General features: G+C 56.5%; 1 protein-coding gene across 1 annotated transcript in view; it reads right to left on the bottom strand.

Annotated features, from left to right (window-relative positions):
* Positions 1–23,128, bottom strand: part of FAM102A (family with sequence similarity 102 member A) — a 40,418-nt gene extending 17,290 nt beyond the window's left edge. Inside the window, exon 1 of the mRNA XM_030817893.1 lies at positions 22,098–23,128. Coding sequence (XP_030673753.1) covers positions 22,098–22,243 — 146 coding nt within the window. The 5' untranslated portion in view covers positions 22,244–23,128. The remainder of the gene's footprint in view (positions 1–22,097) is intronic.
* Positions 23,129–23,649: the final 521 nt, after the last annotated feature.

Raw genomic sequence — 23,649 nt, forward strand, 5'->3', positions numbered from 1 at the left:
ATTAGCTAGGCATGATGGCATGTGCCTGTAATCCCAGCTACTTGGGAGGCTGAAGCACAAGACTCACTTGAACCCAGGAGGCGGAGGTTGCAGTGAGCCAAGACGGCACCACTGCACTCCAGCCTGGGCGACAGAGGGAGACTGTTTCAGAAAAAAGAAACCAACCTTCACTTTTATGGTCAATTGATTTTTGACAACAGTGCCAAAATAATTCAGTGGGAAAAAGAATAGTCTTCTCAACAAATGTTGCTGGGACACTGGATATCAACATGCAGGAGAATGAAGTGCGTGTGTGAGGTGGGTGGTGCGGGGGGCTATCCATCTCATGCTATATACAAAAATTAACCGAAAATGGATCAAAGATCTAAGTGTAAAAGCTAAACTATAAAATGTGGAAAAAAAGCATATGGGTAAATCTTCATGACCTTGGATTAGGCAACTATTTCCTGGATATAATACCAAAAGTACATGTGATAAAAGAAAAATATAGATATATTGAATGTCATCAAAATTAAAAACTTTTAGTGGGGCACAGTGGCTCACACCTGCACTTTCAGAGGCCAAGGTGGGAGGATCACTTGAGGCTAGAAGTTTGAGACCAGCCTGGGCAACACAACAAGACCTCATCTCTACAGAAAATTTTAAAATTAGCCAGGAGTGGTGGTGCACGCCTGTAGTCCCAGCTACTTGGGAGGCTGAGGCAAGAGGATGATCTGAGCCTAGGAGTCTGAGGTTACACTGAGCTGTGATTACACCATTGCACCCCAGCCTGGGTGACACAGCGAAACCCTATCTTAAAAAAAAAGACGAAAAAACAAAACAAACAAACAAAAAAACCTTTTGCACTCTAAAGAACATCATCAAAAAAGTGAAGACAAACCACAAAATAAGAAAAAATACTTGCAAATCAGATATATGAGGGACTGGTATCTAGAATATATAAACAGCACCCACAACTCAATAAAAAGACAAAAATCCAATTAAAAATGGGCAAAGGATCCAAATAGACATTTCTCCAAAGAACATACACAAGTGGTCAACAAGCACACAGGAAGATGCTCAACATCATTAGCTATTAGGGAAATGAAAATCAAAACTAAAATGAGATACTACTTCACACCCACTAGGATGGCTAGAATCAAAGGTGAAGACGTGGAGAAACTGGAACCCTCATACACTGCTGGTAGGAATGTAAAATGGTGCAGCCCCTTTGGAAAACAGTATGGCAATTCCCCAAAAGGTGAAACATAGAGTTATGATATGACCCAGCAATTCCACCCCTAGGTATATATCCCAGAGAAATGAAATGTGTCCACACAAAAACTTGTACACAAATGTACATCACAGAATTATTCATAACCAAAAAGTGAAAGCAACTCAAATGTCCATCAACTGGTAAATGGACAAATAAAATGTGTTCTATGCATACAATCGTGTATCATTCAGCAATAAAGAGAAATGATACACTTCTAACTGGGGATTAACCTTGAAAACATGAAGCTAAATCAAAGCAGCCAGCCAGAAAGAACTAGAGAGTTTATTATCTCATTTATAGGAAATGTCCAGAATAGGCAAATCCATAGTGACAGGAACTAGATTGGTGGCTGCCAGGGGATGGGGGATGATATGGTCTCGCTCTGTGTCTTCACCCAAATCTCATCTCAAATTGTGATCCCCGCGTGTCAAGGGAAGGACCTGGTGGGAGGTGATTGGATCGTGGGGGTGGTTTCCCCGATGCTGTTAACATGAGTGAGTGAGTTCTCATGAGATCTGATGGTTTTATAAGGGGCTCTTTCCCCTTTGCTGCTGCTTCTGTCTCCTGCTGCCATGTGAAGAAGGTCCTCGCTTCCCCTTTGCCTTCTGCCATGATTGTAACTTTCCTGAGGCCTCGGCACCCATGTGGGACTGTGAGTCAATTAAACTTCTTTCCTTTGTAAATTACCCAGTCTTGGGTATTTCTTTATGGCAGTGTGAGAACAGACTAATACTGGGGACTTGAGGGGAAAAGGAGTAACTGCTAATGGGTATGGGATTTCTTTCTGGGGTGATGAAAATGTCCTAAAATTGGTTGTGACGATGGTTGTGCAACTGTGAATATACTAAAAACCACTTAACTGTACACTTTAAATGGGTGTATTATGTGATATGTGAGTTATATCTCAATAAAGCTGTTAAATACATGGTAGGTCAGATAAATAGAAAAATGGAGAACACCACAGGGAAGGTGAGTGGGGAGTGCAGCTAGAGATGAGGTGTGGCTGCTTCAGGTGGGGGGTTAGGGATGGCCCTTAGGGCAGTGACATCTGAGCAAGGCTTGGACTGAAGTGGGGACTGAGCAAAGACGGGGGAAGAGCCCTCCAGGTGAGGGAGCAGCAAGTGCAGAGGCCCTGAGGCAGAAACACACTTGGCAGGTGGAAAACTAGTGCAGAGGACAGTGGCTGAAGAGGAGCTGGGGGGAGATCAGAGGGGATGAGATGGGTGAAGGAACAGGGGCAGGTCCTGCCAGACCTCATGGGTGTGAGAAGACTGCATCTGATTCTGACAGCGGCTCTGTCTTGCCCCTGTGGACTGTGGTTTAGGCAGAGGCTGAGAACAGCCACAGAGGAGGAGAATGGAAGGGCAAAGAGAGCAGAGACACTTCCCAGGCAGCCAGAGGAGGCCCAAGCTTGAAAGGGGGAAGGCTGGGGAGTGGCCACGGGTCCCCGCACTTCACCTAGGGTTGGAAGCAGCTGCTGGAGGCCTGGGGAGGCAGCTCGGTGCTCTGGGCATGTTGAAACACCCAGTGGAATTGGGATTAGTGTCTGGGAACAAAAGCTCACAGTGAATTGTGGGCTTTCTCCCTTTCCTTTTGAGAGTTTGCTGTGGAACGCCAGCCAGGAAGCCTAAGGCCCATTTGCAGTTCCAGGGCCAAGCCAGAGAAAGCCACCTGGAACCCTCCTAGCTCAGGTAACAGGCACATTCCCCCCTCCAAAGGAAGAGCTCACAGGGTCACCACTGGGCCTCCCTCCTGTTTCTAGAGGGCTCTGAACAATTACCCATTAGAAGCCACCACTCCCATGGGAAGAGGCAAGCAGCCTCGCCCTGGCCCACAGCCAGAGGTCACAGCAAGTGTAAAAAAAAACACAGCAGAAGCAGCCACCTCCTGAGGGCCTACTGTGTGTGGCCCAGAACTCTTCAACACTGAAAGGTGACTGCTACCACAGCCCACTTTACAGATGAGGAAAGTGAGGCTCAGAAATGCTGTGTAACTCATCCGAAGTCACAGCAGAGCTAGTCTCGACCCCAGCCCCATCTGTGTCCAGACCCTGTGTCACAGCTGTGCAGCTGCCTCAGGGACCACACTGCCTCCCCCTCAGCCCCCGGGCCCCTCTGGTGGGAAGCAGCTGGGCACCCCCAGGCAAGTGGCATGAAGTCCCATGCATGGGGCAGGGATCATGGGGGGAGACGAACACAGGCTCAGGCAGGGTGGGGTGAGGGATGCTTATGACGAGAGGCGGGAATGAGGATGCCAGGCAGGCAGCCATGAACCCCAGGTTGGGAGCTGGCCAGGTCAGGATTGAGGACATCTCAGAGCCTTGATCCATTCAGAAACCTTTTATTAAGCCCCCACCAGGTGCCAGGCACTGCTGAAGGTTCTGGGAACACAAGCAATAAACAGAGAAGACAGAAATCCCTGCCTTCAAGGGGCTTATACTCTGGCAGTGGGTGGGAGACAGACAAAACCAGGCAAATGCATGCCAGCTAGCCTGGGGTGCAACAGAGAAAAAGGAACCAAGGAAGGAGGCAGACAGTGCCCTGACAATGGGGGCACCAGGGAATGAGGGCCAGAGGAGGTCTTCATGGGAAGGTGACATCTAAGCAAAGACTGAAGCGAGTGGCCACAGATATCTACGGGAAGAGCAATCCAGGCACGAGGAACAGCAAGTGCAAAGGCCCCGGGGTGGGAATATCTGTCGTGTTTAAGGAGGAGCTGGGGGCCAGTGTAGCTGGGGCGGAGGATGCTGGGGCAGGCGTGGGCCAGGGAGACTGGAGAGACAGCCTTGGTCCTAAGCTTACAGAGGGGCTGTATGGAGGGGCAGTCCCCACGGTGTCCATGTGTATGCGACTGGTCACAGCAGCAGACACTGGGCAAAAGTGGGAAGTAATGAGGACTGCTCCGATGGCACCCAGCAGGCAACGCCAGAAGGGAAGGAGGGGAGGGAGGGCAAGCTGTGCTCCCCAGCAGGGAGGGACGGCCCCATCAGATCTGCAGGAAGGGAACATGCAGAAGGGGATCTCCATGACCCCATTTTTATTTAATTTTTTAAAGTGACATATGTAAATGCCCACAAGCACACAGAAAACAGGAGATGCCCACATCAAATTGCAAATGAAGGCCACCTCTGGCCACTGGAGTGTCTGGAGATTGGGGTGAGTAGGGAAGAACAGAAAGGATGAAGATGGGGGACATGGTGCCCCTTTTTTCCTTCGTTTTGAACAGAAAGTATCCATTGTGAGCATTTCTTAAAGCACACCTGACCGAAGGGAACCCACTCCCCGGCAGTCCTGGGGACTGCATTGTGGCCTGGGGTGGAAATGCCACTCTGCAGAACGACCCCACCCCAGCACTACGAGACCCTGGAGGGAGGGCCCAGGGTCCTGAGAGCTGAGTGCCACCAGAGCTGGCTGTGACCTCCATGTTCTGCGAGTGCTAGGAGGGCAGGCCTGGGCTGCTGGGTGCTGTGCACGCCAGTACCCAACACATGTCTCCAGTGACCAGAGGCACAACCAGCTGCTTGTCTCAGAAAGAGGAAAGTGTAAAAAAACGAAAACGAGCAGCTAGGAAGAAAAATTATAAGTAAGATGTTTATTAAGAAAACAGGCCAGGCATGGTGACTCATGCCTGTAATCCCAGCACTCTGGGAGGCTAAGACAGGAGACTCACTTGAGGACAGGGGTTGGAGACCAGCCTGGGCAACATAACAAGACCCCACCTCAATTAAAAAAAGAAAAAAGAAATCATAGGACCACGGACCCTCCTTACTGCCCACCACCACCTATTTACCCTAATGTGGCCCAGGTCTGGGCTAGAGAACTGAAATTTTAAAATGATAGGACCAAGGTCCAGAGAAGGAGATTGTTTTAACCCAGAATCCTGGACTTCAGGCTCTCTGGCCAAGCGGCTTATTCACACTGGTATAAGGGGATAATGGCCAGAAGGCAGGCAGGGAGCTCAGAGCAGGTCTGACCAAAGGTGGGGTGGAAGGGTTATCAGAGACTCTTTCTTCGTTTCTGCCCATGAGTTGTTTCCATAATTGAAATTTAAATTGAAAGTGAGAAAAGGGTATGGGTTAGGAAGGCTGCTTATAAGCAAAAGGGATCTGAACCCACAGCCACCTGGTTCAAGGCCTGGGTCCTCCCAAGTTACCAAGTGGAGTCACCCCATGCAGTACATGGGACCTGCTGGCAGGGCTGGCCGCCTGCCTGGGAAGAGACAGTGATGAACGGCCCTCCCGGGCCTGGGGTTGCAGGGCATGCTTCCCCAGCTCCCTGCTGCCAGGAACACGTAATTACAGAGACCGGGTTTCATTTTTAGCTTTAAGATATACAATTAGACATGTAAATCTCAGCAAGGCGGGACAAGCCCTGCACCCACCATAGCCACTGTGGCCATCCCAGCAGTGGAATTTGGCTATTTCTGGGCTGTCTGGAAACAGCAGAACACCCCACCAGACTGGTGTCCTTGGCCCAGCAGAACTCTCCAGGAGCTCTCCCGGCCCTGGGAAGGCTGCCCAGTGACCTGACCACCCTCTGACCCATCCCAGCAAGCACGCCAGGTGGTGTGGGGAGACACAGGGACCTGTATCCCAAATCGGACCGGGACCTCCACAATGCATCCACGAGGACTGACTGTGGTGCCAGCTCGGGGTGCGGGACACAATGCGAGCAACCTCCTGGAGGAGCCCCTGGTTGAGAGGGGGAGACAGCCATTACACAGGAATGACTGCAGTCACTGCCAGTCTCCCAGGAAGGAGAAGGAGCTACAAGGGCGGTGAACAGAGCAGGCTGGTGGCAGGAGGCTGAGAAGGCTCCCTGGATAGTGACATCAGAGCCGGGACCTCAGGCAGAGGTCAGCTGGGTGAAGACCTGGGGGGAAGGAGGTCCCAGGCAGTGGGAACAGCACAGGGAAGACCCAGAAGGAGGGAGGTGGCTCCCAGGAAGAGCCTCCCTGGAAAGTCAGGGGGTGGATGAGGCTGGTGAGGAGGAGAGGCCGCCAAGTGACTCGGGGAGCCCCATCTCGGTGAGCCTCAACTTCCTCATCTGTAAAAGGACGACCTGCCTGTCACATGGGGCTGTTGGGGTGACTCTGTGGTCCCACAGCACCTCTCTCCACTGCTCAACAGAGGGAGGATGCAGAGAATTCCGCCTCTGTGGTCCCGAGGTCAGTTCGCTGCCACATCCCCAGCACATGGCCCCAGCCTGATCCAGCATTATTGCCCAGTAGGTGCAACAAGAAGATCCCAGAGCCTTGACAGCCCCAGGTCTCCATCACCAGGGTGATGTGGGGCCAGGTGCCGTAGGGCTGTGGGAGCCACCTCCTGGCCTCAGGCTGCCAGGCTCACAGGATCCCTACAGAGAGGGGTCAAATGGGCCTATCAGGGGCTCTCCTCAGAGTTGGAGCAAAAGTGCATGCCTGGCTGGCAACCCTCACAGGAGCAGAAAGTCAGGAAAAGGGAATCCGGGTATCAGTGGGGCAGTCCAACCTCTGTGACAGGGCTCCAGCCTGACCCCATGCCCACTCTCAACACTTCACCTTCCCAGTTCCAGTACTCAGAGACACACATCTCACCTCCACTGAGTGCCCAGCACGAAGCCCTGGGGGGGCAAGTGCTCAAACTCACAAGCAAAGAGAGAGGGGTGAGGTCCAGCAGAACAGGGGTTCTCAGATAAAAATATCCACTGGCAGCCAGGCGCAGTGGCTCACACCTGTAATTCCAGCACTTTGGGAGGCTGAGGTAGGTGGATCACCTGAGGTCAGGAGTTCGGGACCAGCCTGGACAACATGGTGAAACATGAGACCCCACCTCTACTACAAATACAAAAATTTGCCGGGCTTGGTGGCGGGCGCCTGTAATCCTAGCTACTTGTGAGGCTCAGGCAGGAGAATTGCTTGAACCCGGGAGGCGGAGGTTGCAGTGAGCCAAGATCGCGCCATCGCACTCCAGCCTGGGTGACAGAGCAAGACTCTGTCTCAAAAAAAAAAAAAAAACCCAAAAACCAAAAAACATTCCACTGGCTCATGACAAACGAAGATTCCCAGTGAGCCCTGCCAGAACCACGGACTCCACAGGACAGGGTTTCTCTTTGTGAGGGGCTGTCCTGAGCGCTGCGGGATGTTCAGCAGCACCCTGCCAGTAGCACAGCCCCAGGTGTGACAACTGAAAATGTCTCCAGAGATCGCCAAATCAACCCTGGTTGAGAGCCACTGCTGCAGGCCTTAAAAGGGCATTTTAAACAAGCTCCCAGGTGATTCTGATGCAGGGAGCTGGGCACCCAGCTAAGAGACAGTAGCGCTGCGACAGGCGTGTGGAACTCCAGGTTCCAGCAGTGCTCCTGGGTTCCTGACAGTGCTGGTCCCCCAGAGCAGGGCCCCATCACTTAAGTCCATCACTTAAGTCCCTCGCCTGCCATCCGTCTGCCCCTCCCTCAGCCACACTCACTCCCACCCTGCCTGCTCTCCCAGCCCTTGGCCTGGTTCCTGGAGGAGTGAGCGGCAAAGTGATGCAATCAGAGTTCCCGGCTGATGAAACCCAGCCCAGGCCAGAGCGAGAGTCTAATAAGGAAACAATTTAAATCGACAACATCTGCCTTGTGCTTCCCCGAAGAGAAGAGAATACAGCCGCCTGGGAGGAGCCTGCCCCGGGGACCAGCCAAGGCGTCCGTCCAGGGGCTGAAGAGCCAGCGTGGCAGCACAGCAGCGTCTGGCTCCTGCCAGGGGTTCAGGGGGAGCAGCTCACAGTCCTAGCATGGCCAGCACCTCCTCCTGCAAGGAGGCAGCAAGAAGTTTCTGGAAGCCAAGCCACTCTGGCCGACACTGGAGCACTCAGAGCAGCCACCTGGCAGCCCCAAAACGATCTTTGTTCCCCTGCCAAAGACACCCCTATTAGTGGTGGCCTGGGATTGGCGGGTGGGCTGGGAGGGAGGCTGGCATCATAAGTGACCCAAAGAAGCAGAGTGGACAGCCACTGGGGCTTCAGAAACTCCAAGATGGAAAAGGGGCAGGGCATGGGCGCAGGGTGGAGGGAAGACAGGTCATTCAGGCTTGCTGGGAAAGCGTCAGGGTTAGGTGAAAGGATTCTAGAGTCAGACACATCTAGGTCTGAATCCTGCTGCTCACCAGTCAAGCAGCAACCTTGAGACTGATCTTCAAGGGAAACCCCACACAAGCTGGGCATGGTGGTGCATACCTGTAATCTCAGCTACTCAAGAGGCTGGGACTGGAGGACTGCTTGAGCCCGGGAGTTCAAGACCAGCCTGGCAACATAGCAAAACCCCATCTCAAAAAAAAAAAAAAAAAACCCATGCAGGCAGGTGTGGGCATCCCTATTTTACAAGCACAGGCAAGTGGCTGCCCTGCTCTGTCCTCTGTACCCAGAGTCAGGTTGTGCAGATGGCTTGAGCTACTGCCCAGGCAAACGCCCCGTGAACGCCTGGGCGTTCTCCAGTGATGCAAATGATCACTCTCTCTTGCTCTTACAGCCCAAGAGGCGAGCAGGCCATTGAAGGCACCCAAAGTAAACTACTGGCTTTAACCAAGAATCTCATGCACCTGGGCAAAGATGCCCCTGGCACCCAGCATGGCCCAGCCTGACTCCTGTTTCCCAGGCACCCTCCTGCGTGCCAAGTGATTCTCAAGCATCATCTTCCTGCTTCTACTTCACAGATCAGGAAACAGACACTCGGGGAGTCCAGGCACTCGCTGCAGGTCACATGGGAGGTGAGGGGTGGTCTGTACTCCCAGGCCCCCCTTCAGGAACCCACCTCCACTTCCTGATCTTGCAGAATCCCTGGGAAATCTGCCAAGGCAGTACAGCCATTCTCCGGAGATTGTGGCATGGGCATCTGTCACACTAGCGACCCTGGACCCTGTGCTGTGTGGGCTGACCCTTCACCTCGAGTCTCAATCTCAGGGAAGAGGCTTTGAGACCAGGTTTATGCCAAGGGAGGGATGGTCACTGGGTCAAAGTGTGGGGCCAATGGGGTGTGGCTCTGACCAAATCTGTCAAGACCTGCTGGTGTCGGGGACCATGTTAGGAGGTCCCAAGTTAGGAGGGAGAGGTGGGAAAATGCCCCCCAGCAGGCAGGCCCTGCAGAAGTTCCAAAGATGAGCCCTCCATCTCCTGAACACTTGCTGCATGTCAGGCACCGAGCCAGGCACTCTCCCTGACCTCAAGAATCCACACCCAGCCCTAGGAGATGGGTGCTGTCAGCCCATTACCCCATCACAGCCAAGGCAATTGAGGCCCCAGAGCAGCGAAGTCACCTGCCCAACGTCTACTGCCCGGGAGAGGGCTGTGACCTAAAGCCACGGCTGTCTTGACCCCAGAGCTGCAAGCTGGGCTCCCATGCCAGGGTTGGGCCCAAGACCCCAGCAGTTCAAAGCAAGAAGACACAATAGGTGTCACGCTGGGCTGTGGTAGCAGCTTCCCCTCCCCAGGATCCATGCCCACAGCAAACACAGAGCTTCGGGGCTGGCTCTGCTCAGGGGCCTTCCCTTCCCGCACCCACCAGTCTCCCAGCAGGCTTGCCCACAAGGCATCGGGAAGCAGAGACTGGGGCTCAAGGCCAGGCTCTGGCACCCACTGGACACTTGACTTTTCTGGGCCTCAGTCACGGTTCTGTCCCTGTCTCACGGAGTTGCTACAGGACCTGGCACAGTGGATACCCATGCTGAATGGGGGCAGGGACTAGACCTCCAGAAGTAACTACCGAGAGGCACCTTGAGTTCCCCTGGTCCAGCAGGAAGCTGGTCACACAAAACCCCTGACCCAGTCCCCCACCCTCTTCTCCACCCCAAGACCATGGATCAGGATATTTCCCCGGGTCTTTTTTTTTTTTTTTTTTTGAGTTAAGGGGTCTCACTATGTTTCCTGGGCTCAAATGATCCTCCTGCCTCAGCCTCCTGAGTAGCTGGGATTACAGGTGTGAGCCGCCACGCCTGGCTTCCTTAGATCTTAAACCTGGCTGGGACATCCAGGGAGGGGGACCAGCAGGTGGCCTAGGCATGCCTGAGCCACTCCTGGCTGACTCATGCCTGGGTGGTGGTTGATTCACCCAAGGAGGAAGGGGAGAGACAGGAGGAACGGATTCCCATCCCCAGGGCCTGGCTCCTCGAATGACTAGACTCAAGTCATGGGGCTGCCTCTGTCCTCTCTACCCTTACCCTCCATCCCAGCCCATCCCAAGGGCACCCCCTACACACTGCGGGTTTCCTCTTCTAGGCCTGGGTCTTAATAAGTTCCTGTCTCCCAGAGTGTGGAGGTGCTGGAGGAAGGGCCTCTGTTTTGCTCACTGCTGCTTCCCCTGTCCCAAGGATGGTGCTGGGCACACGGTAGGTCAGTAAGTAACTAATGACTAAATGAGTGCCCTTCACACCCCTGCTCCCGTAAGGGCTCCCCTAAGCCTTCTTGTGCCACCTTCATGGAAGGGTAGGGCCATATTCTCTGCAGAGTGCAAGGGGCCAGGGGTCACTGCCATTGCTGGCTCTGCCACCCAGCTGTTCCTACTGATCCATACAGTATGCCTTAAGGCTCCCCGGACTTCTGAGGTGACCAGGAGATAATCATGAACCACTCCACCAAAGTCACTTTTCCTCCCAGCCCTGCACAGACTCAGACCTGTTTTCCTAGCTGTCTTCATCAGTTCCCCAAGATTCCAACCGCCACGGGCTAAGCATCAGGCTGGAGCCTGAGGCCCTGACTCACTGGTCTCCACCTCCTCCCCAGACACGTGATTCCCTGAAGACTCACAGACCAATCCTGGACCAATCTTTTCCTCTGTCATTCACAGACTCCACACATATGTACTGAGCACTTACTACACGTCAGGCCTGTGCTAGACATGGGGGACACATCCCAAGAGCGTGGCCTTGGTCTTGCCTGTATCCAAGATGGGTGTGGCCAACATAAAAAACCCTTAGAGGCTGCTACACCCCAAGGTCAGGCCTTCTCCTGGGATTTGGGGAAAGCACAGTCAAATGCCCCTTCGCAAAGATAGGGTTCAGGGCAGAACAGGCAGAGTGGCAATTCTCCCCCACCCCACTGTGCTCAGCACTCCTCTGAGAGATGAATGTGCCTAACAGTCTCTCCTGGCTCTGGGCCCAGGCAGGGATGGTTGTCTTGGCCAAGGCAATGGCCTGGTTCTAATCACAAATGTTTGCTGGATAGGTGAACCACAGGAAGAGAGAAGAGAATCAATTACAGGGACAGAGGGAGGAATATGGACCTTTCCTTTCTGCTCTCACCCCTAGCTCCCTTACAATAACTGCCCTGGATGAATACCAATGCTGCCAGCCTTTACTGAGCCCGTACTCCATGCCAGGGGCTATGAGGGGCACATAATAGGCATTAACCCATTTCACCCAAGTATCAAGGAGGACCTTATTATCCCATTTCACAGATGAGGAAAGCAAAGCTCACAGAAATCTAGTTCTCTGGCAGCCTCAGGAGCCCACCCTCCCCATGAACAGCTAAGCCCTACAGCCCAGCAGGCCCTGCTGGAGTTTGCAAGAGGCAGAAGGAAAATCTCCAGCCAGAGAAGACTGTTTGCAGCTGCCAGGATGAGTTACTGCCTCATAAACAAGACTGATGCTTATCAGGTCAGAACGGTTCAGGCTGCCTCACCAAAAAGACCAAGGAAAACACCCGAGGATCTCCTCCAGGCTTCCGGGCACCCAAAAACGTGCCTCATTTTTGTCTAGAGGACTCAGGCATCCACCCAGCACCACCCAAAAGTGTGGGGCATCTCGAGGCTTGTTTCTGACACAGAGACATGCAGAACTCACAGATTCTCAAAGAGAACATACCCATGAAACCAGTCCCCAAGCAGCAGAATATTACAGGCCCCCAGAATGTCCTTCCAGACATGACTCCCCTCAGCAAAGACAGCACTGCCCTGACTTGCATCAGAAAGGTTTTTGAACTCTGTATAAATGGCATCATACACCTTTTTTTTTTTTTTTTGAGACAGAATCGCACGCTGCCGCCTAGGCTGGAGTGCAGTGGCGCGATCTCCGCACACTGCAGCCTTTGCCTCCTGAGTTCAAGTGATTCTCCTGCCTCCTCAGCCTCCTGAGTAGCTGGGATTACAGGCATGCGCCACCACGCCCGGCGAATTTTTTTGTATTTTTAGTAGAGGCGGGGTTTCACCTTGTTGGTCAGGCTGGTCTTGAACTCTTGACCTCAAATGATCCTCCCACCTCGGCCTCCCAAAGTGCTGGGATTACAGGAGTGAGCCACTGCGCCCGGCCGCATCATAAACTCTTTAGTCTCCGGCTTTCTTTGCTCAACATTGTTTGTCAGACTGGTTCCTGCTGTGAGTAGCGGCAGCTTGTTCATCCTCAGCACTGCACAGTATGCCTTGGGTTTTGTTTTGAGTAATTCCATGATGACAGAGGTTGAAACCCGTCCTTCTCAGCTGACAGTCACCTGCCCTTCTGCAACCTGCAGCCCCAAGCAATCAACCCCATGGCTGCCCTTGGTGGTTCTAAACTACAAATGTGACTCGGATTCACACCTTCTGTGGCTCCCACCCCTCCAGGTACAGATCAAACCCCTCCCCTTGACTCCTCCTGACTTCAAGCTCCCTCCCAGGCCAGCCGGCCCCTCTTTCATGCTCAGCACACTCGCCCTTGCCGTGCCTCTGCCGCAGGCTGCTCTTCTCCCACCCGCCGCCTGCTAATCCTAGTCATGCCCCAGAACCGAGCCCAGCATCACCTCCTTAGGGCCCGTGGCCATAGCACTGATTGGATTTGCACACCTCCCCTCACTGGAGGGCCCTGCAGGGGTGGGGGCCACATCTCCAGGGCCCAGCCTGAGCCCCACACCCAGAAGGTGCCCAAGAAATTGTCTGGGGGGAGCCTAGGGGGAGCAGGGAGCCACAGGTATGCTGCCCCACACCTGCAGAGTCTGCTCAGAGAGGAAGTGGTGAGACGTAAGAGTGTTTAGCACCCAGACTTCCGCCCTCCCTGAGCACCAGCCGGCCACCTCCTCTCTGGGCAGGGTTAGTCTGTTTTTAGTTGCCAGGTGCCTGGCCCTGTGCTGGGTAGGGAGCCCTCCTGAGCAGCCCTGTTTGATGGAGGAGGAAGCTGAGGCTGAGAGGACAAGGCCTTTAGCCACAGTCACAGGGAAATCAAGCAACTGCCAAGGTCCACTTGCCGTGCCTGGAGTCAGGCCCCAGCCCCCTCCTCCTTCCCATTCTGCTTGCTATGAGCATCCCTGCCCCATGCAGAGGAGCCCACCCCACCCAAACCATTGATGCCCCCAGTTGCCTCTCAATTGCAGCCTCTGAGCCCGTGGAGGCACCCAGCTGTCCAGTATGCAAGTGAAGGCTGCTCCTGACACAGACTGACACCTCGGGACTGAAGAGGGAATGGGGGGCGGGGGGTGGGTCCAGCAACTGGCAGCAGCCACAGTGAGGTCCCACACCAGCACTCACACTGGTTCAGAGCCAGGGGAGAAAAGCCCCAGCACCAGGACAATGCCAACCCACAGCAGGAAGCCCCAAAACCAAGATGCAATGATGCAAGGACTACTCCTGCCCATGAAGGGCCCGCAATCTGCGGAATGAGCTAGAGATGTAGACAGAGACTGCAGTGTCCTGAGATGAGGGCCCACAGAGAATGTACAAGGCCAAAAGAGGCCAGGGAAGGCTTCCTGGAGGAGGTGACTCTTAGGCTGAGAAGAAATTCAGCGAGCAGAGAAGTGGGGGAAGGGAACTTGAGGAAGAGGCAACTGCAGGAACAAAGGCACAGAAACCAGAAGGGCGAGGAGCAGTGGAAGCCGACAAGGCCAGCCTGATGCCGGGAGTGGCAGGGCCTCCCATGTACTGAGGGGCCGCTGTCTCTCTCACCCACACTCCAGCCCACCAGCAGCCTGACAACCAGTGCCCTCTGCCTCCGTGGAGGCTGTCTTCCGCCTGCCAGAGCGAGCCCCAGAGCCAGCTGTGCAGAGGGCCTCTTCCCTCACCAAAAGCCCCTCACCCCAGCCTGGGTCCACCCAGCAGGGACGCTCCAACCCACCCTGGCTCACAGCCAAGCATCCCCCTGTGGGGCAAGTTCAAGCCAACAAGGGACAAGAAAACACGCAGACCCCACTGGGGACCCCGAGCTCAGACACCCGGTGTGCTCCTCGCCCACCCCTACCCCTGCCCCGAGTGTAAAGTGTCCTCTCCCAGCAGCACCTCATCAGTCCTGGCCTACACAGGAGTGCCAGTGGCCATGCAGGGGCACTGACCCTGCCATAACTCTGCCTGGACACAGGAGGACAGACTGTAGCACATGCAGCGTGTGCACTGTATGCCAGGAGCCGTGCTGGGCGTCTGACAGACATTATCTCACCGTGTCCTCTGAGAGCACCAGGAGGCAGGCACTGGCAGCCCAGCTTCACAGGGGCGGTCACTGAGGCTTGGAGGCCAAGTCCCTTACCCAAGGTCACACAGGCAGCAAGTGGCAGAAGCAGGATGGAAACGTCTCCTGCAGGCCTGGAGGCAGGGAAGCAGCAAGGCAGAACAAGCAGGCAGAAAGGCCTCTGTCAGAGCTCTTCCTCCCAGCCACCGAAACCAGCTGGCTGGCAGGACAGAGGACCGGGTAGGGTGGGGGTACAGGCAGCTTCAGGCCTGCATGTGAGAGCTCTTCCAAGCCCTGGGTGCCAAAAGAGGCTCAGGGCAAAGACCCAAGCTTTGCCACCACAGCCCTATGCAGACACAGAAGCCAGCCACAGGTTGGGCAGCTTCGGGCCTTACTGAGCCACGGACGGCAGTCTGACCTCATAGTGGGTGGCTGACAGGTCCCAGGGCATATCTGGAGTCCCCACAATCCAAAGCACTTGCCAGGGAGGTGGATAATACAGAGCAATACCCCCTCCCCACCCTACGTTAGTTCTGGGTCTCTTTCTAAGCAAATCTGGTGTCTCTCCCCTGCTTAAACCTTCCTGGGGCTCCCTGGTAAGATGAGGATACATCTAAACTGGTTGTGCTTAAGATATTACTGCCTGTCTCCAGCAGCAAGCGAGTGACTGCAGGGTCACCGCATAGCAGTCACCAGACGTCAGACACAGAGTCCGTTAGCTCCTGACCCTTAGCAGACATGCCAGCAGCCATCCCAAGGTGCAAGTAGGGCCTCCCAAATGCAAGTCAGGACTCCCAGGTACTGAACAAGCAGGGTTCAAAGGGACTCTGGGCCCCCCTGCCACCCCCGGACAAGCAGGGCCCTCAGGCACATGATGTGGTTGCTGCTAAGAGCCTCTGGCCAGAGCAGCTCCCAGGACGGAGCTTGAAGCAAGGAACAGGCGTCAGGAAATAGCCTGGCTCCATGAAGCCAGATCATCTCAGGTCAGGGCTGCTGCCAGGCTGGCAGGTAGGCAGCAGGGGCTGCCAGGGTGGCACCTGCCAACGGTGTAGCCAGCTGGCAGCAAAGGCTAGGTCCAAGGAGCAGACACCAAGGCCAGGCACAGTCATGGCAGCTTCAGGCTTCCCCGCAGCCACCAGCAGTATAGTCTGACCTCGCGGAACCAGCAGATGGCTTGGTACCACAGCCTCGCTGCCCCGGCTGGCCTCTGAGGCCAGCCAGTCCCACCCACTTCTGCCAGCAGGACTTCTCTCCACAGGCCACTCTGCCTCCTTGTGCCCCCGGCCTGCACCTGGAAGGCCTTCTACGGCACCCAGGAGACCAGGCTGGCCTAAGGCAGCACACATCAGGCATCCAAGGCATGCTGCGGGGTCAGGGGAACTCAAGCGGGCAGCCCACGTCAAAAGGCAGCTGCAAAGCCCTTTGAGCCAAACGCCGCCACACAGCACTGTGGCCAGATCTTCCAACTTAAAACAAATGGGAAGTCTAGATTTTCATGCAATCACAAACGACTGGCGCACTGCAGGGGCCGACAAACCCTGGCTACATTTGGCCACTGTGCCCCCATCCATCTCCCGGCACTTACTAAGAACTAGGCATGATGCCAGCCCTGCGGTTGAGGAAGCCCACTTGCCCACTCTGCCTGCCAGCCCTCTCTCCAATCTGCCTACTCCTCTGCCTGCTACCGCCAGGCCAGCAGTACCTGCCAGCCAACTCCCATTGTCCCTCCCTGGGTGCAGGTCAGGCCCCTGCACCTTCTCCACCTGGCAACCAGGCCACGTGGCTCCACTGTCCCTGGGTAGGTACTCCTCAGGCCAGGAACACACCAGTTCGGCCACCCATTACCCTAACTTACTCCATCCCCTCCTCCAGCCTCCCCATATCCCAGCTCCTCGCCTGACCCTGGGAACAAGTGCCTGTTGGCCAGGCGCCTCTATGCCAAAGGCTTATCTGATCTCTTTCCTGTCCAATTCCCCTCTGCCTTCAAGGCTCCCAGGAAGGGTCACTTCTTCCAGGAAGCTCTCCCTATCTCAGTGATGTGCCACATGAGGACAAGGACCATGCCCAGGCTGAGTTAAGTGCTTGATCCACATCTGTCAAATAAATGGACAGACACCTGGACAGAAATGCCTCCCCAGCTGGCCTGCTGGGATCCAGTGGGATGCAGAAGGATATGCCCTAGATCTGCCTTATTCTGAAGTTTTCACGATGCCCACCAAGCTCACTGCCCCCACCTAGCTGGCAGCTCCATGGAAACAGGGCTGTCTAATCATGATCACCTCCAGAAGCCCAAGACAAAGCGTGTGTTCGGGGAAAGTGGAACAGGCGCACGTGCCCACCAGCCTCCTCTCCCTCTCCAGTGTGCTCAGCCTCCAGAGCTCCTGCTCTGTGAAGGAAAGTGGGTGCCCTGCCAATCTAAGAATCCCATCGAACCTCCACGGCCCCTGCTCCACTCAGCCCCAAGGGACACAATTCTGTGTCCACCTCCATCCTGCCCTCCTGGAGCTCCACACTGTGCCTGCGAGCAGGCCTCCCCCGGAGGTGGATTCAAGCAGCATTCCACAGCCTTTTCCTAGAAGGGCGGGTGAGGGACCAGGCGGGTGGAGGCTCTGGCCACATGTGTGTGTGTGTGGAGTGTGAGGAAAGACCCGACCAGGCTGGCCTCCCCAGGGACCGGGCCTGGCATGGGGCCCCCAGCGCTGCACCGACCTGGCCAAGGCCTTCTTCACACTAAAAGAACCCCACCCGTGCCTCCAGGGCCACCATCCCAGCCGTGCCATGGAAGGCAGGCAGCATATTTGTGGTGGGCAGCCACGTGCCCACCAAAGACTGCCCAAATCAAAAGCCCACTGAGGATTCAACCCTACCAAAGAAGAAAGGCCAGAGGAGGGGCCTCCAAGTCACAGGCTGTCTGCTTCTTGGACAGTCTGGCACCCAAGTACAGAGCACAAGAGGACCCCAGAAGGACCCCCTCCCCGTTCTGGCCCAGCCTGCCTCCTTCATACACAGAGTTACTAAGACACAGGGGACAGAGGTCAGAGCCAGGCCCAAGTCCACTCAGCTATGCCATCAGCTCCTCCTGTAAGTGGCCCTAGTAAGTCACTTCTCTGCCGCAGGCCTCAGTTTCCCCATCTGTTGGCTGAGAAAATGCTCTCTGCCCATCTCCTCCAGAAAAGACTTGCTATGAGGTAAGTCAGTGCCTCCCTTGTACTCCTCTCCCCTGGCACCACCAGCCACGTGCATGAGGCAGACACAGGACTGGTGCCAGCTGCAAGCAGAGATCTCTTGGGTGTTTGGGATTCTTCCTGCCCAAGGGCTGCTGCCTTGGACAGGCTGGCAGCTCCCCGACTCACCAGACTTGGCTAGGACCTCTGCCTCCCTCCCGGGACCCCTGGGAAAGCCTCCCAGATGCCATGTGGATACATATGCCTGGGAGGCCTCCAGGCAGGGACCTTGGCGAATGCTCACCATGCCCCAGTGCCAGCCTGGGCCTGGCCCCAAATCCACAGCAGTGACTTCAGCCCCACCCCCTGAAAGGTCCTGGAGACACACTTCCTTGGACCTCACGAAACCCACCATGGTGCCTCCTAACTGCTCAGCTCTGGACTTTCCTGAACTACCCAATCCATGGAATGGAGCCTTTCTCAAAGGTCTGGGGTTGTCACATGGGTCTGCAGCTGCTTCCAGCCCACTGCCTTCAAGGCAAGACAGGGCCTTAGAGCTGGGCCTGCCCAAATTCAAATCCCATCTCTGCAATTTCAAGCTGAGTAGCACAGACCCAGTCACTTCAGTTGTCCTGACCCCAGCTTCCTCACCTGTAAGTGGGGTAATGCCATCAGCCCATGGGGTAGGTGACTGCAGGGCCTCAAATAATCATCTAATTTGAGGGGCTAGGCAAGCCCCTAGCATACAGAATGCGTACAATCAAGGGCGGTTTACAGAACGATAAAAGTGTTAATTTCCGAATTGCCATTTACCACCTGGGTGATCTCTGGCACATGGCTTCACCTCTCTGGCTTTGGTGCCTCTCCGGACGGCTGAGAGGATTCATGGAAATACCATTTGCAAAACACTCAGCACCCTGCCTGGTACAGAATGCAGGAGTTCAGAGCATAGCAGCGTGAGGATCGCTGCTCTCAAGGAGGCCTCAGGAAGATGAGGCTGAGCAACAGCCCGATGCACCACCCGCTCTACCTGCTCAAATTGGGTCAGGCGAGCGGTGTACCCAGCTGTTGCCAAGGCACCCAGCACACAGGGAAATACTCCAGCCAGGAGGGTGGGTGCTGCAGGGGTGGAGCCTTGGGCCTGCTTCACTGACACCACCCATGCTGCCACCACCAGGTCTCTGGGCCATCTCTGGGATTCCTGGGGGCGGGGGAAATGTGCTATTGATCTGGGCCCAGGATCTAACCAGGTCCAGTCCCCCCAGACCCTACCCCAACCGGGAAACAATCGGGCCTTCGCTGTCTAGAGGGGCAGACTGTGAAGCAGGGTTCCCAGGCTGCAGTCCAGGGTGGGTGGGGTAGGGGTGGAGGGGGTAGGAACCCAGGAACCCCCATCTACTGGGCAAAAACACAGCAAACGCCAAAGCAGCTCTAAACTGGCCTCAGGTTCCAATGTCACTGTCTGCTGTCTCCAGCCACACCTACCCGGCAGCAAACAGGTGCCTGGTGGCCACTAACTGCCCAGCTTTGCGGGAGCTCAGTGTCAGTTCCTCCCTCCTCAGCCCCATTCAGGTTGCATGCAGGACAGGGCTGTGAAATGCTTTGGGCTCAGCTGGATTCAGGCAATTTGAGGCCCCTTGCCAGGAGGGAAGAAGGGAAAACAGAGGTGAAATCCAGACCCTGTGGACTAAGACCTGGAACTTCCCACACTTTCCCTAATGGGGAAGCAGGTTTGGGCAATGGAAAGGCCAACAGGTAGGGGGACAGTGGCTCCAGGGCCTGGAGGCCAGGCAAGGCCTCAGCCTGGGGCTCAAAATTTATATTCCTCAATGGGATCCAAGACCCTGTCCCCACTCTCAGCTCACACACAGGACCCCTGCTGACTGGATCTGGTCCCCACCCCCTGACCACCAAAGACCTGGAAAGGGCTGGGCCCCTCTACCCACAGAAACCATAACTGCTGCGGCAGTGTGCCTGGGTGAGACATAACACACAGATTATCTATACCCTAGAGGTGGGTATGACGTCCCCATTTTACAGAAAAGGAAACTGAAGTTCAGAGGCACAAAAGGCTTGAATGCAGGCTCTACTGAATCAACCAGGCAAATCATTTCCTCTCAGAGCCTGTTTCCACCTCTCTAAAATGGGGATAATAATCCTACGGGGCCCCCACCTCCACTCCTGCTCCATGACACAGTCCAGGGGTTAAGTGAGAGGTGCTAGTACAACAGGGAGCCCAGCACCAATGGTAGCTGGTTCTTGCAATCAGAGAGCTTGCCCAATGTCACCCAGCCAGTGAGTAGCCAACTCCAGGCCCTAGCTGTGAGCACAGCCTTCTCTCTGAAACCTCAGACTGCTGTGTGGGTGGCCTCAGGATCACAGGCTTCCCAGGCAACCAAGGAGGCCAGCCACCCCCACCACAAGGGGCAGCCCTTGTCCAAATTCCTCAGATAAGCAGCTCCCAACAGAACAGGGAGCCAGTGCTCAGAAAAAGCACCCCACCCTGTCCACACCGGAGATTCCTAAATCTGAGCCTGGCTGTGCAGTTCCCCTCCCTTCCCCTCCTCCCAGCAGCGTGTTTGACCTCTGGATTCATCCAGCAGGCCCCCAAACCGGTGAAGTTCAGTTAACAACAGACTCCTTCGAGGTCCCTGGCAAGCCACTGACTTCCTCTTTCTGGGCCTCAGTTTCTCCGCCTATAACACGCACACATGGGCTCTCAGAACGGGGAGGCAGCTCTGGCTAACAGGGCCCACAAGGAGGCCCGGGGAGCAAAGGGCAGACCAGGTAGGGAAGCAGCGTGTCCCAGGCACTCAGCCAGGCCCTGCCTGCATTCTATTTTATTTCATTTTTATTTTTTAAAAAGAGAGAGGCCGGGTGCAGTGGCTCACACTTGTAATCCCAGCACTCTGGAAGGCCGACGGGGGGGGGGGGGGGGGTGGATCATCTGAGGTCAGGAGTTCGAGACCAGCCTCGCCAACATGGTAAAATCCCATTTCTACTAAAAATACAAAAAAATGATCGTGGTAGTGTGCGCCTGTAATCTCAGCTACTGAGGAGGCTGAGGCAGGAGGATCACTTGAACCCAGGAGGTGGAGGTTGCAGTGAGCCAAGATCGCGCCACTGCATTCCAGCCTAGGCAACAGAGTGAGACTCCATCTAAAAAATAAATAAAATTAAAATTCAAAAAAAAATTAGCTGGGTGTGGTGGTGGGCACCTGTAATCCCAGCTACTCAGGAGACTGAGATATGAGAATTGCTTGAACCCGGGAGGTGGAGGTTGCAGTGAGCCATGCTTGTGCCACTGCACTCCAGCCTGGGCAACAGAGTTAAATTGCGTCCCCCCCAAAAAAGAAAAAAAAATAGAGACAGGAATCTATGTCGTCCAGGCTGGTCTTGAACTCCTGGCCTCAAGCAAGTCTTTCACGTAGGCCTCCCAAAGTGCTGGGATTACAGGAGTAAGCCACGGCATCCAGCCTGCCCTAAGTTCTAGCTGCTGCAGCTTCTCCACCTGTATTAGGCTCACTTTTCAGAAGAGGAGGCCCAGAAAGTAACAGAGTCAAGAGTCACACTCCCATCTGTAGAACTCCAAGGCTCTTCTGAGACAGGCCAGGACGACGTGACCCCAGGTGGGCCCAATTGGCAAGGGACAGCCTGGGAACTCAGTTGCATTCAGCGACAAGCTGGGCAGCTGGACCTGCCAGGATGGGGACGAACAACACAAAACCAAACTCAACGGAGCCTCTTTCAGAGAGGGCAGCAGCCTCCTCGACAAGGGCATTTGCAATGCAAAGCAGCCCAGCTCCAGCGAGAGGAGGACAGTCACTCGGAGGGGGCTGGGTAGGCCAAAATCCAGCCACCTCCCTCCAGCCAGACTAGGGAGTGCCTGCGATAGGGCCTTCCCAGGCGCCTGGGGGTGCCGGGGAACCCGTGGCTGGCCTGGACTCTGAATCATATGACAGCCCTAGTGGCCAGTTCGGGTGCAAGGTGGCCTGGAACACCCCTCCCCTGCACAATCGCTCAGGGTACAAATCCCTGATAGGCTGTACATGCAAGTCTGCAGAATGGACCTACTGCAGGCGGCACGCAGGGCCCCAAGAGAAGGCTGAAAGACTAGACCCCCAGGTATTTGGCTGACGGCTGCCTGACACCCTGCCAACTGCCTCAGGCCCAGTCCTGCCTTGTGCAACCTGCCCCAGGCACACAGAATCCCCCGGATCCTCCTCACACCGGCCCCAAGGGGCCCTTCCACACTTGCCAAGTGTCTAGATCTCGCTCATCACCCCCCCCCCGCCCCCCGCTGCAGACGCGAACGCCCCAGCTCCTACCTTGACGACAAGCTGACAAAATCCCCTCCATCCAGCAGCCGGACCTTGCAGAAGAGGACCCCGTTCACGAAGGGAACCGCAGTCAGCTCCTCCAGGGTGAAAGTGGTTTGGAATTTGAATTTCTTCTTCTTCATCAAGAAAGCCATGAGCGAGTTCCCTGAGTCTGAAGCCCCGAAGGCGAAAAAAGGTGGGGAGGGACGGGATTCCTTTCCCTACACCACACCCCCTCCTCAAAACACCAGAGCCGGATCCCGCCCTGATGGTGGCGGAGACGGCGGAGATCGGAGTCCGGGGCCCCAGGTCTGAGAGACCGACCAGTCCAGTTCGCGGGCCGGCGGGCTTCACCCTCGGGGAGCCGGGGCTCGGAGGGGTTCGGAGCGGCCGGGGACCTCACCGGCATGTAAACAGCAGGGCATGGCCCAGGAGGCACGGGCAGGGGCGGAGGTGCGGGGCTGCGCGTGAGCGGCCGCGCTGGCTTGCAGCATCCCGAGCCGCGATCTCCGGGGAGCTCACGCCGCGCGGCCGGGCGGACCGGTGAGACAGGGCGGCGGGCGAGCTGGCGGGCCGGTAAGGCTGAGGGCGGAGGGCGGCCCCGCCCCCGCCCCGCTGGCGGCCGGGGGAGGCGCCCTCGCCGTTCACGCCCCCGCACCTGGGTGCCGGGCGGCCAGCGCAGGTGAAGCCGGGGAACGTGGGGCACCCCCAGGGGGCTGCCGGGAGCTCGGGGGCCTCTCCAGGAGGCGCGTCGGGGTCGCTGCGGGCCGGGAACGTCCGGCCTCGGGCCTCCTCAGGGCAGGCACCGGGCCGGCCCCGGGCAGCGGGGGCGCCGCCTCCTCCTCGGTCCTGGGACCCGCGCCGCGGGCCCCGGCGGAGCTGAGGCGCCCTTCGGCCCGGCCGGTGGCGCCTGCCTCGCCCAGCACCCTTCGAGCAGCAGCGCCGCCCCCTGCGCCCCCGACGCTGCAGCCAGAGCCCGACGCTGCGCGGCGCCGCTTGGAGAATGCCTGGGCCCCGCGCGGCCGCCCGCCGAACCGCCGCCGAGCGCGGCAGGGGCGGGGCGCCGCCGGCTCAGCCCGCCCGCGATTGGGCGGCCCGGCGAGGCGGGCGCGCAGCGCGATTGGCGGGCGGCTGCGTGGGGCGGGACTCGCGGGAGGCAGAGGCGGCTCGGGGCGCTCGGATTGGTGCACTGCGCGGCCGGGCCCGCCTCCTAGGGCGGGGCGGGGCTGAGGGAAGGGAGAGGGGCCCTGGGAAGGCAGTGGGAGGTCGCGGGGCTGGCGGGGCTGGCGGGGTTGGCGGGGCAGGGAGAGCGCGAGCAGAAGAAAAGAAGAAACAATGACAAGGAGAAACAGTTTGTGGCTGCAGCGGCCTTCCAGGGTCCCGCCAGACTTGAGCTCGTAGAACCCTGAAGCAGGCCCGGAAGGTAGCGAGTCTCCTTTCTCAGAAAGCTGGCGCCCAGAGAGAGCCCCTGGCAGATCGCTTGCCCTGAATCTCTAGTGCCCCTCAGCACTGAGCAGAGAAGCGTCTGGAAGGCTTCGCCGAGGAGGTGGCTCTGGCTCAG

This window comes from Nomascus leucogenys, chromosome 8, assembly GCF_006542625.1.
Source record: "Nomascus leucogenys isolate Asia chromosome 8, Asia_NLE_v1, whole genome shotgun sequence".
In the NCBI taxonomy this organism is placed as follows: Eukaryota; Metazoa; Chordata; class Mammalia; order Primates; family Hylobatidae; genus Nomascus; species Nomascus leucogenys.